The 13,964-nt window shown below is 40.4% G+C and overlaps 1 protein-coding gene across 1 annotated transcript in view; it reads right to left on the bottom strand.

Annotated features, from left to right (window-relative positions):
* Positions 1–423: 423 nt before the first annotated feature.
* Positions 424–13,964, bottom strand: part of WNT2B (Wnt family member 2B) — a 57,125-nt gene continuing 43,584 nt past the window's right edge. The window contains exons 3-5 of the mRNA XM_075196253.1: positions 6,699–6,976; positions 4,954–5,218; positions 424–1,502 (exon numbers count right to left, since the gene is read on the bottom strand). Of these exons, the coding sequence (XP_075052354.1) occupies positions 1,273–1,502; positions 4,954–5,218; positions 6,699–6,976 (773 nt within the window). The 3' untranslated portion in view covers positions 424–1,272. The remainder of the gene's footprint in view (positions 1,503–4,953; positions 5,219–6,698; positions 6,977–13,964) is intronic.

The raw sequence follows: 13,964 nt of genomic DNA, 5'->3' as shown, positions 1-13,964 counted from the left end.
ACTCAGACCTTACATTATTATTGATAGACAGTTTTCATTATTCATACAAATTTGATCTCAAGTGTTATTATGTTGCTTATGTAAATGTCCTGCTATCCTACTACATAGAAGAGCTAATGTTATAAAATATATGATACTCTGCAGTTGCCCCCCTTCACTTACCCTACTCTCTCTTTATTTTTTCACTCTCCCCCCCTTAAATTTATTTTTGTTCGAAAAAATGTTAATAAACTATATTTAAAAAACAAAACAAAAAACTTTGCCTACAGCTTCGTACTTTTATACGGTTGCAGATTTGTAATATCCACATAATTTATAATAGAGAGTGCATTGTCCCATATATTGGGTTCCTCTCCATATAAGCAAATACATTGATAATATACTCACAGTCCTTCATGCTTCATGGGCAAAGAGCACAAATAATTGGTTTGCAATATAAGTTTATATAGATTTAAAAAAATATTAAAGCAGTATACACAACATACAAGCAAGTTTACAAAATGTGGGTGTCACAGTCACATCCAAAGTCCTCTTTTTCAGAATCGTTTGAAAGTCTTTATTTTTTTTACTTGTGCAGTCGGCATGGGAGATTTCTGTTGTGTACAAGTTTTTGGAAAATCCCCATGGCCTTTCAAGCAGCTTCATAAGGTTTGTTGACTTTACCAGTACAAACATATTCATCTAACTTTATTTAATTGCAGTCTTCCAAGCACGATGAAGACTCTAACCATGAAAATGACAAAGTGTGCATGATAAGCGCAGTTACATCCTTCCAGTGAACTGTGTCCTTGTTTCTGAAAGTGGAGAACTGTCCTGTAGGCTCTTACTGCAGGGGTTCCCAAATATTTAATCATTTGGAGACTTCTGCAGTAAATAATTTGTTGTTTTACTCTTGCTTTTGTCATCAATATATTTATGTATACTTATAGCATTTTGATCAAAAGCACTTGCATATAAGGACCAGTCTCCATTTATGATAAAAAGCCACACAGCAGGAGTAAGCTGTAAAGTAGCGGTCTGGTGTGTACCACTAGAAGACCAGGAAACACAATTTGAGAACCACTTATTTTATTGCAATCTTCTCATACAGAAAGGACTGATTCTTAGCTGGCCTTTTGTCAGAGGGTCCGCATTACATCCTGAGAAGTGTAGTCTTGTCGTTAGTGCCTTGCAGAATTACTTAAATAAGAAGCCATGCAGCTGTACTACACTTACACCCAGAATCCCGCGGGGCCCGTGACTTCTTGTCAAATGTGCAGATCTTGGTTGGATTCAAGTCTGGTCCACCCACTCTGCCCTTTTTGGTGCCTTACATGTGTGTACATCTACCGTCTCTTCACATTCTTTACAGCGCACGGCACAACACCAGTGGAATTTACACTCGCATTTGGTGGTCCGGGTGACTCGGGTGGTGTCATAGCCCCTACCACAACACATGACTTCACAGCCATCTGTCCCACGGGAGACCTTGTCACATACTCTTCCTGCAGTGCCCAATGAACCTGGAAAGAGAGCACAGTGCAGCATATTACAAAAAGTCCATTTGTCCCAAAAGCACATACAATATACCAGGGGTGAATTAAGATTACCATGGGCCCTGGTCTGTAACTGACATGTAGAGACCGACCACTTCCTAGTATATATGTGTATACATATATTCATATTCAACTTTATGATTGGTGGGGATGAGAAATAATATGGAATTGGTCTGATTTAAACCTAGCATATAGAACAAGAGAAGTGATACATTACAGTTGTACTCACACAAGTTAGGAACATAGATTGAAATTTATATTCAACAGGGCTGAGACAGACAGAAAGCAGGGCCCCACTACTGCACTGGCCATCTGCCCCTGTTTCAGTGGCGAATCCAGGGGGGGGGGGGGGCGATCGGGGCGATCGCCCCCCCCCCCCCTCCTAGCAGACACTTGCTGCCGACGGCTGTGTTTAAAACACAATCAGAGCAGCCGGGCAGCACACTGTCCCTGCCTGTCACGGCTGGACGGACCTGCACATAGTGTGCAGCCGTCGGCAGCCTAAGATGCTAGAAAGGGGCGGGGCCTAAATAACCCCCCCCTAAATCGCCCCGGGTACAGCATTTTTCTAGATCCGCCCCTGCCCTGTTTTAATCCACCACTGCAATATACAAGCAGGGGTAAGTCTAAAATAAGTCTAAAATAATGCAAAAGTGAGATAATTTTGTTTGTCAGCAGAATTTTGGGACACAGAAAATGATTGTAAAACAATTTATAAAATTTAATTTTTTCATACTGCTATAGACTAAATGCATGCTTGCTATCTCGCTGGTACTTCTAGTAATGAGCAATTTGACACTATTTCTCTTCTAGAGTGTATAATACTCTAATACAAATGTATGTTCATGTAAGAGAATGGTTACAACCACAATTATGTTTTTAATTTTTAAACATACAAAGCAATTTTTACATATAATGGTAGATTAACACTAACATTGGATCAGTCTATGGGACCCAGAGAGATCCTAACCTTGTGCACTAATAAAACACATACTTTTACATGTTTGATTACAATATCACAACATTATTAATTTTTAAGAACTATGTACACCTTTCAGTTATGCTACTTGTGTCACTAAAACGTACAATTTTGTCTTTTTAAATTGTCCAACAGCTTTCAATTTAATAGAAAGTAAAGTCAAATTGGTTGCTATGTTGTAATTTTAATTTAGTGCCATGTGTAATCCAGTAGCAACTTCTATATGTGCCTAAAAGACTTTCCGAAAACCAGAGGCTGCATGTTCTCAAATAATCCAGTACATGACATCATTGCTTCCAGTTTGCACAGTGTGCACTAGTAAAGCAGAGTGGAAATCCCTCCTCAGACCTAGTTAACACAACAAAATAATCAAGCCTGATGGATGTACAGTAACCATTATTGAAGTAGGAATATCCATGCATCTGACAGATTACTGATTTTATGATGTCTGGTCTTGATCAACTTCTTTTGAATGTTTGACTGTATGATTGCTAGGATGAACACAAAATCAATTTAATTGTTTCCCTAATGTTACCCAATATATTTTCCCAAATGTTTTTTTGTTTCTCTCCTTGTAGAAAAATAACGCCTATTTCTTAGTTTCTGACAAAATGAATCAATACCAACGGCTGAAAGATTATAGCTCTGACAGTTTTCTATCTTCATAGCAGTGATTGGACATCCGCAGCACTTGTTCCCCCATGATTGCATGTCACAGTTAAACGGTGCTGCATTGCTTTGACAATAAACTCCTGTTCATCTTTCTCTCTGGCTCTCCTCATCTCCCTCCAGCAATTGGAGCGAAAAGGATTAAATGGCCATTTACAATAAGGCCCCTTAGGGCTTGTACTTAAGCAGGTTGATTTGAAATATCACCTCCTTAGGAAAATGGACTTGTGATCAGAAGAATTCTGTCTTGTGAAGCTTCACTGTTGCCTCGAAACCTTCCCCTGTCAACAACTTTATCCAGTTCAACATATCATGTCATCATGTCATTTAACACACTGTGACATGAGCCACTAGGTCTTTACTGTAGGATAATATGTGTGTATAGGAAAGAGGAAATAATCCATATCTGTGTTTCTTTGAGTTATTGGAAAATAAAGGGTGTATGTAGAAATAACAAGCATAAGAGCCTGACGCCGAGTTGAGCATAAGCCTGTTTGCGTTGTGTACAATCCGCAAATGTATTGTGTACATCGCCACAAAACTAGCTGTACGCATAAGTGCATATGTTTATTTCCTCACATCTAACGCATGCTACTACTTGTGACAGTAGAGGCGGGACCAGGGAGGGGAAAAAAAAGTTCAGGAAAGAAGCAGGTAAAAATAAGCTAGTATGCGCTAGGTTTATGTCAGGCGTACCATTACATCAAGACAGGCAGAGTTATTTTCTTTCATTGCCCTTAGACACAACATAAAACTGCTTTGTGCATTGTGTGCAACAGCAACGTAAGTAAATCACCCACCTTGCTAATAAACAAATCTTGCTGTAAAGCACAGAAACACGCCATAAACAGAAATAAGTAATGTAATGACATTTCTTTGGCTTGATGAAGAAGTATAGAAATATTCCAGACAGTGGGGCCCATTGAGATAATGGGGCCCACTGAATGGCAGATGCAGAGGGTCTGAACTAGCAAGCTGTGGGCCCCGGTTCCCTGCTCCCCACTTCCCTGCACTGGGGCCCACAGCTTGCTAGTTCCACCTCTGATATCAGATATAAGTTAAAGGGGTCATTCATTTTCTATATCTATTGTATTTATCACAAAAAAAAGTTGGCTTTCCCATGATTTTGACCAAGAATTCGGGTCTTCAGGATAACCCCTAGAAAAATAAATGGGCAAGAATCTAATAGAACCAAAGATTATCAGCAATAATTAGATCCAGTTTGCATTGAATCTATTCATTAGATGACCAACCGAGTCTAGGTTCATCCCCATTTTAAAATGGAGGAGGGGTGGGGGGGAGGTTGTGTAATGAGTTTTCATGTTTGGAATAGAGACGTTTTAAGAAAGTCAAACATAAAATCTCTGCATAAACAACATCAGCAATCTAACAAAACCACTCAATTAATCCTCTCCCAAATATATTGTTTTGTGGTGTAACAACTTGTGAAAAAAAGATCAACCATCAAGTAAAACAGCATTTCTGTGACTAGGTTCTATGGTTCTAAGCTTTTTGAAAAAGACTAGTTTAAGATAAGGATGAAATGATAATACACATAAAAGTGAAACAGATTTGATATATCAAAGCAATTTTTAAATGATTACTTTTAAACAAGAGGAAGCCTGTGATTACTTTATGTTTTGGCTGCCAGAAGATCAAACAAGGTGCTGAGTTTTGCAAGAGTTATCTTCTGACTGCAGCAGAATTTAGCTGGGGGGCATTTGCAAGACTAAAATGTTTTTTTACCCGAGGAACACGAATGAGTCTTACCTGCAGACTTGTCCATCACACAGTAATCAGGAGAATTCTCAAAGTACACAAGGTCCTTTTTTGTAGGTTTTCTGAAGTTCTGATTGGCCACTGTGAAGCTAGTACCATCTTGATTCATGGTGACCTGGATTGCCCCGTTGTATTTCCTTCTGAGATAGTCCCCTGTTTTTCGAAAATCTGACATTGCTCGCCAACAAGTCCTTAATGTGCATGACCCGCTGACCCCATGGCACTTACATTCAAGCTTCATAAAACGTTTTACTGCCTGTGAGACAGAGGATAGGGATTAGAATGGAACGTCACATAGAAATACAAGTTGTTAATCACTCATCACACATAAAAAGCTATATATACAGGCTTTTACAATCGCTATGGTACAAAGTTTGTAGTGAGTCGTGGCATATAAGTAATGGCATTAGGGGGTTTATTTAAAATGTCTTGCAACTAACCAGGGATTTGCTTTTATTTTCTAAACTGTACTAGGAAAACTACTGACTGGGTTACAGTATCTATTTATTATATAATCTCCTAAAGGCCAGGTATCCACTGACATTATGTTTGTGCTTTTTTTTAATGCTAGTAAAAAGGTGAGTGAAAATGCACATATGAATAATGCAAGATGCATTGTGAAAAAAAGTAAAGAATTTGATTGCTATTAAAAAAAAACATGATTATGTACCGTGACATTAGAGACAATGTCATTAAGGAAAGTAAAAAAAAAAAAAAAAAAAGAGTAACTTTGCTGAGTGCAAATTAGTTTATTATTTTGTACGTAAGGAAAATACTGGCTGCTTTTTCATGTAGTACACAAATACTTGATAGCTTTATTTTTACACTAAAATATAAAGTTGATCTAAGACATGCCATCACTATCACAACTATAAATCTGTGCCCACATTTTAAATTTACCTCCCTCTCCAATGCAACATTGTTTTGCCCAGGTGCAAAGTTACTCCTTTATTTTGCTTTACCTTCCTTTTCAGACGTGTTTATATGTGTGATACCAGCGTAAACCACTAGTAAAAGGCGTTAAGTTACTGCCAGTAAGAACAAGGCTACTTCCTATAAAGTAAACTGCAAATTTTAAACACATTAAAAACACTAAAAAGAGATATATACTCCTAATACTGCATCAGAGTTCTCCTGCTATCCAGAAGTAATTAGTGAAATTAGGAATGACAAAGCTATTGTATCACTAAGCAGTTCAGAAGAAAAATGTAAACTATCCAATTTGCAGCTGATGATCCAATATGGGCATGGGGAATCTGGCAGATTAATGTTCCCAATAAACCCCTCCTCTTCAGATGTTATCTTATGACTCCCTTTGAAACCATAACTATTTACTCTCTTTGAGCTAGAGAACCATAAATTACCCAGCATGGAAATGTATTTATTGCACAAAATATTTCTGCCTTAACCTCCAGTGGGTTCTATCCAAAAGCATTAATAGCTTAAAAAGTTTAGATCTGTTCTCCTTAAATCTGGACACATGAACACATCTGGAAGAAGGGAGGAGGTAATGTTTTCTTCTGTACTTCCATTTTTTTTTTTACTATTTTCAACAGGGAGATATTATAGCACATGACGAATCATTTGGTTTAATTCTTACATAAATGAGCTAAGCACAGTAATCGTCACTATTGATCATTGAGAATGATTTATCCTCTATGTGGAGCATTCCCGACAATTTATTTATAACAAATCTCACGTTCTCATCAATACACAACAGTCTCAATGGAACTCACCATCCTTCCACAACGGTTATTGTGCAAGTTCATCAAGGCTCGAGCGTCCCTCACTTTTTTTTCTTTGGCGTCCACAAAATCCTTGGCAAACTCAATCCCAAAGTCAATGTTGTCACTGCAACCTCCCCAGTCAAACTCGCCTCTCTCATCTCTGTAGCGCCCCCTTTTCTTGGGGTCACAGTTGCATGATTTCAGTTCTCCTTGACTGCAAGCACGAGTAATGGCATAAACCACCCCAGCATAGGAAATGGCATAGACAAACGCTGCTTCTCGACTACCTAGAAAAAGAAATAAAATATCCAGTTACTTCTATACCTATGTTATAACTAGTCTATCTGTGGTCGGTGACAATACCCAAACCTGTTCAGCTTGCTGTGGATAATATAATGCAAAAAGGAGCTTTCAATTCTTTATTTCCTTGAATTTAAGGAAACCTAGCAATGCATGGTTTGAAATGGTGCATATACGAGTGGTGAGCTTTACGATAGACCTTTTAATTATCTTAATTTGAAATATGTGACTTGCATAATGGACAAAATAAATATTACACTGCTTTGAATATTGAATAGTTATTTTGCACCTATATGAATATTTGGCAATGGAAATAGCACAGTGCACTTCATCTAATCAATGGACAAAGCAAATAACAAGTTTTGTCAAGGTAATATCCATAATGTACGCTAATGCTACTTAATAAACAAGCATTTTTCCTGGGAAAAAAATGGACAAATGCATAATCACTGTGATTTATATGCATTATATACATATGCAAAAAACTGTTGTATGTGTGCATTATTAAGTTAGGATATGCTTTATGATAAAATCAGTTTAGAGTTGTGACAGTGTGGCTATTACTGTAATCTCTAATGACTGTCATATATAACTGTAATCTGTTGAGGTCTGGAAGATTTCAAAACGCTGCCGGCATTCAATCACACTGCTCCCAAAGTCCTATGCGCTACACCCGTATTGTCATGGTGCCGGTCGTGTGACATGCCTGTCATGCGGCTGCCAGTGTGCCGAGCAGTAATGTAATTTGGCAAGTGAGTAGATCACTGCAGCACCCCACCACTGATATACAGTTCTGCTGTAATATAGTTTCTATAAATTGTGTTTTTTACAGTACTATAAATGTTACAGTACCATCTAGAGTCTACAACTGATCTTCTGACCTGCACTAACTTGAATACAGAGTCAAATCTTACCACCCACCGTTTCGAAAAGCCACCAGAGTAAAACAGTTGTAGAGGTATACTTTAAAAGTTCTCTTTCCAACCATAATCATTTAAAAGTGACTGGCAGGAAAAATACCCATGGGCCGCATATTCAGAGAGCCTGGTGGACAGATCCAAGAGAACTGTAATTCCTTGATATTAACCTCCAAAAGTCTAAATTCGGCTCATAGAGTAATAGACTAAATGCCATCAAACCTTTGCTTGAAGGTTTGAAAGTAAATAAACTCATCTCTCAAGGAGTGATGCGCCCTGGATCAAAATTTGTCAGGGGGCCCATAATTCTTTAGGATTGGCCCTGGTCTAGGTGTTTGGTGTAAATTTTAGGGTTTGTATTACAATTACAGTGAATATGAAAATATGAAAGCAGTAAAATTAGGAAATAAAGGGTATGATGGCCATCCGTTAGTGCACACTGGAGAGAAATAAAATTTCATGAGGAAAGATGGAAGGGAATGAGCAAATGCTCAGTACCGAGCTAGGTGTGTTAGGAGCAATTGGGGGAGCAAAGAGGCACTGGACACATCTTTAGTGTGTTGTAATGCATGTTTAAGGGCAGTGGTGGGCAATAGGTGGCTGCACGCTGCACCCATAGGGGTCACACGTGGCCTTCCTGACCAGTGTAATTTGCCCTTTTTAGTCTTGTTCCTAGGAATGATAGATGATAATGTCTAAGCTGACTATAGCCATCTGTAGTAATATTATGGTACATAAACAGACTCTTCTCCCAGGACAGTGGTGTAATGGGACAGGGCAGTTCGACTTACTACTGGATATCATTAAAGAAGTATTTTACTAATTTACACACATGTGATAATACGCAGTATTGCTAAATGATTTCATAAATATAATACTATGCAGCTGTTGTGAAGCATATTCATATCTCTTGAGATATTCAATCAACTTTACTTTCATAACTTACTGGAGAACATCTTCAAGAATCACAGATCTAAAATGCCCCATAAATCCAGCAAAATAAAGGAGGGTAAAATCCTACGCTCTCCTGGACACAGAATCTGGTATTTTATAGTTATTTCACCACTGGGTTAAATCTCTGTAAATTAGAATAGCATGAACGAAAAACATGAGGGTGTCAGAACTACCTGTCAAGACTAGGAACTGCATTTAAGAGACATTTTAGTACAATGTAGTAAAACAATGTACTTCCCCAGCACATTAAAATTATGTCAAATAAACTCCAATGGAGATTATGCTTCCAACATGTCTTTTATTCAGAGCCAAATAATTAACAGGCACCTAAACCACAGGGGGGCTTATTGACAAGTCCCTATAAAATTGATGCATGGTTTCCAGTTACACAGCCATTCATACTTTCATAACCACCATAAAACACACAGTTGTGTTATGGAGAGACAATAAACTGACTTTCCATATAGGGTACAGTACTCTGTATGAGTAAACCCTACTAATATGCAGCATGGACTGCATGGCGTTCGTGGACACCAGTTTTAATAAACTTAATCGCATTCAGCTACTTTGGGCTTGGGCACACAAAGTGCTATTTTCACTTTGTGGTGAGTAGAGCACTATCCGATATAAGAATAGGAGTCATTGATATCTATAGACCTAAAGTGAATACAGCAAGCCACATTTAGAGTTGAGCATATGCTAATTTTTTGTTGCACATATATATAATATGTATTTCTGTACAGAACATGTACACCCAAAATGTTGTATCTACACTTATGCAAATTTTAGTTTTGTGTCCCCTTACGCCTGAGGAGGCAGAATAAGAACTAGCAATCATAAGTTGAGTTCAAAAGGATTGTGTTCATGAAAGTGTAGCACACCTCCTGCAGATGCAGATGCATCCCCAGAAGTGCCTATGTTTTGCAAGTCATTGGAGGCATATTTTTTGTCAGTACTGGAAGCCTAGTGTAAAGATAATGATGATGGCATGTGCAGTAACATCTAGCTGTTTGTCATTAACTGTTTGCGTACCGATTCCTCCAGTTATAATACTTAATTCATTAGTGTCGTGTTTAGATTTGGATAAATCCCAGCTCTATTTGTATTTCTTATTTGTCATTTCCATTTGCATTACTGCAGGAAAGAAGATTCCCATTAGATTTTTAAAAGAGTAAATAACAGATGTATGGGTGTTTGTATTTCATTATATTATATGGTCTACAAATAGGGTAATGCGATTTTGGGTTTCACATTTACTACTAATGCTATCAAGCCATATCTCTACACTGTTGTTGGGAGTTACTATATGCATTTGTATGCCTGACACAATGGGACATTGCTTAATATACGTGGGACTCAACATACCCACATAAATATATATTTTTGTGATAGAATCTTTGTGCTTATGTTTGGAGCACAAAATGCGACAAAGTATAATGAGGCTTATGATGTATCTGCTACTATGTTCCGGTATGAATCCATACGCAACCATTGAACATGCCCTGTACTATACATTACCTATGTTAGATCACCTTTTTCCTTTCCTTCCCTGTCACGTCAGTTGTAAGTGCCAAAAAGTCAAAGGTCTGAATAACCACAGTTGCATACGTTCAATTTTTGCGCATGTGTGGTGCGAAACAACACAAAGATATGGTATGCAAATAGGTGTATATCTCACTCTAAACATTAATGTATGAAAATAATACATTTAGTTAATAAATAACATTAAATAACACAGTCCTTTATCCTCATGTGCTATCACAGTTTGCTACAAATTTAGACTTCCAATTTCTCTACTATTTTTAAGGAAGTTCTAATTCTCTAGACTTGTCTCACAATTCTCCTAAGTTTTCAGTAATAATTATATTTGACTTTCTGAAAGGAAGCATAGGGATTTCCTGGTGTTTTATTTCATGTATGGAAACCATGTACGTAATAGACTAAGGCAGTGGTTCCCAAACTTTCTCAGCTCGAGGCACCCTTAGGGTCACCATAATTTTTCCAAGGCACCCCTAAGCAAAAATAATTTTTAAGTAGTTGGGTCACAATGACGTAAGATGTATTTAGACACCTTCACCATCACATTGTGCCCCTTTATCATATCACTCTGTATCCCCTTCGCCATCTCACACCCTGTATCCCCCTCTTCGCCACCTCACACCATGTGTCCCCCTCTTCGCCATCTCACACCCTGTGTCCCCCTCTTCGCCATCTCACACCCTGTGTCCCCCTCTTCGCCATTTCACACCCTGTGTCCCCCTCTTCGCCATCTCACACTCTGTGTCCCTCTTCATCAGCTCACACTCTGACCCCCCTTCAGCATCTCTCTCTATCCCCCTCCTTCAGTGTCTCTCTGTCCCCCATCAGCGTCTCTCTGTCCCCTTCAGTGTCTCTCTGTCCCCTTCAGCCTCTCTCTGCCCCCTTCAGCCTCTCTGTGTCCCCCTTCATTGTCTCTCTGTCCCCTTCAGTGTCTCTCTGTCCCCTTCAGTGTCTCTCTGTCCCCTTCAGCCTCTCTGCCCCCTTCAGCCTCTCTCTGCCCCCTTCAGCCTCTCTCTGTCCCCCTTCAGTGCCTCTGTGTCTCCCTTCAGCGTCTCTCTGTCCTCTTCAGCCTGTCTGTGTCTCCCTTCAGCATCTCTCTGTCCCCCTTCAGCGTCTCTGTCCCCCTTCAGTGCCTCTGTGTCCCCCTTCAGTGCCTCTGTGTCCCCCTTCAGCATCTCTGTGTCTCCCTTCAGTGCCTCTCTGTCCCCTTCAGCCTGTCTGTGTCTCCCTTCTGCGTCTCTCTGTCCCCCTTCAGCGTCTCTCTGTCCCCCTTCAGCCTCTGTGTCCCCCTTCAGTGCCTCTCTGTCCCCTTCAGCCTGTCTGTGTCTCCCTTCAGCATCTCTCTGTCCCCCTTCAGCCTCTCTGTGTTTCCCTTCAGTGCCTCTCTGTCCCCTTCAGCCTGTCTGTGTCTCCCTTCAGCGTCTCTCTGTCCCCCTTTAGTGCCTCTGTGTCCCCCTTCAGTGCCTCTGTGTACCCCTTCAGTGCCTCCCTTCAGCCTGTCTGTGTCCCCTTAAGCCTGTCTGTGTCTCCCTTCAGCCTGTCTGTGTCTCCCTTCAGCGTCTCTCTGTCCCCTTCAGCCTGTCTGTGTCTCCCTTCAGCCCCTCTCTGTCCCCTTCAGTGTCTCTCAGTGCCCCCTTCACTTCCTTTACTTACCTTCTTCCCTGAAGTCTTCTATGCTGATGCTCCTCACTGAGGCTGCCGGACATGATGACGTCACGCCCGGCAGTCAGTGAGGAGGAGGATCCGGCGCTGGATGATGGGTAGGTTTTTTTTTTGGTTTTTTTTTCTAGGGCGATCGCGGCACCCCTGGGGTGCTGCGGCGCACAGTTTGGGAACTGCCGGACTCAGGGCTAGATTTACTAAGCTGCGGGTTGGAAAAAGTGGGGATGTTGCCTATAACAACCAATCAGATTCTAGCTGTCATTTTGTAGAAATTACTAAATAAATGAAAGCTAGAATCTGATTGGTTGCTATAGGCAACATCCCCACTTTTTCAAACCCGCAGCTTAGTAAATATACCCCTAAGAGACTATTTATTAAAGGGAGTAAAGCCCTATCTCTGGCAAAAATGGATGTGTTCGTCAGGGATAGGCCTTTACGCTGTACATGAAGGGGTCACCTCTGGCATGGGGAAATCTATGTAACAAGCATTCTTTGACTAACGCATTTTTTCCAGTGGTCAATATTTTTACATTTTTTTTAGATATTTTTAATTATTTTTTGGCAACTATTTTATTTTTATTTTTGTATTATTTTTTATTTGTCAAAGCTTAGATAAGAAGAACAAAAAGTACCGTATTCCCCCATGTATAAGACGCACCTTCTTCCCCCAAATTTTGGGTCTAAAAAAAAGGTGCGTCTTATACACTGCAAGCGCTACTTACCTCAATGAAGAAGTCGGCACCTGGTGTGAGAGAGGAGTCCCCGCTGGCTGTGTCCCCGCTGGCTGTGTTGAACAGCATGTCCCGCTGGCTGTGTCCCCGCTGGCTGTGTTGAACAGCGTGTCCTGCTGGCTGTGTCCCCGCTGGCTGTGTTGAACAGCATGTCCCGCTGGCTGTGTCCCCGTCGGCTGTGTCCCCGCTGGCTGTGTTGAACAGCATGTCCCGCTGGCTGTGTCCCTGCTGGCTGTGTCCCCGCTGGCTGTGTTGAACAGCGTGTCCTGCTGGCTGTGTCCCCGCTGGCTGTGTTGAACAGCGTGTCCTGCTGGCTGTGTCCCCGCTGGCTGTTTGGAACAGCGTGTCCTGCTGGCTGTGTCCCTGCTGGCTGTTTGGAACAGCGTGTCCCCGCTGATTGAAAAAAGGACCTTAAGGTCCTTCAGGCGCCTCCCACAGTCTCGGAGCTGTCAGTCTTTATGTAACACATCTTTTTTTTCATTTTGGACCCCAAAATTAAGGTGCGTCTTATACATGGGTGCGTCTTATACTTGGGGAAATACGGTACATTAAGCAAACGTTTACATTACTAAAGGTTATGTAGTAATTCAAATTACAGTGCCCAAGTTTATAAAATCTTAACATCAATATAGAAACTTATAAAAACTTTATGAGGGTGAAGTGGAGGGAGAAGAAAATGAGGAGGCGAGGGTGGGGGTGGGAGCCACCAGGAAAAATGAGCTAAATATCATAGAGTATCATCATCATCATCATCAACATTTATTTATATAGCGCCAGCAAATTCCGTAGTGCTTTACAATTGGGAACAAACATTGATAAAAGAATACTGGTTAATACATACAGACAGAGAGGTAAGAGAACCCTGCTCGCAAGCTTACAATCTATAGGACAATGGGAGTTAGAAACACAAGGGCATGTGCTACATCATATTGCACAATGGACCAGCTAGAATGCAAATGTAAAAGTATTGAGTGGGCTGTGTGTGTTGCAATGTTGGTCAGAGGGTTGTTGTCTTGCGTTAGCTGTGTAGAGGATGGTAATATGGTAATCTAGGGAAATTAAGATGGTGGTTGAGGAATATTATAACCTTGTCTGAAGAGGTGAGTTTTCAGTGAACGCTTGAAGGTTTGAAGACTAGAGGAAAGTCTTACTGTGCGAGGGAGGGAATTACA

This window comes from Mixophyes fleayi, chromosome 2, assembly GCF_038048845.1.
Source record: "Mixophyes fleayi isolate aMixFle1 chromosome 2, aMixFle1.hap1, whole genome shotgun sequence".
Lineage (NCBI taxonomy): Eukaryota > Metazoa > Chordata > Amphibia > Anura > Limnodynastidae > Mixophyes > Mixophyes fleayi.
The sequence above is the reverse complement of the archived record's forward strand: the minus strand, read 5'-3'. Positions and strand labels throughout refer to the sequence as shown.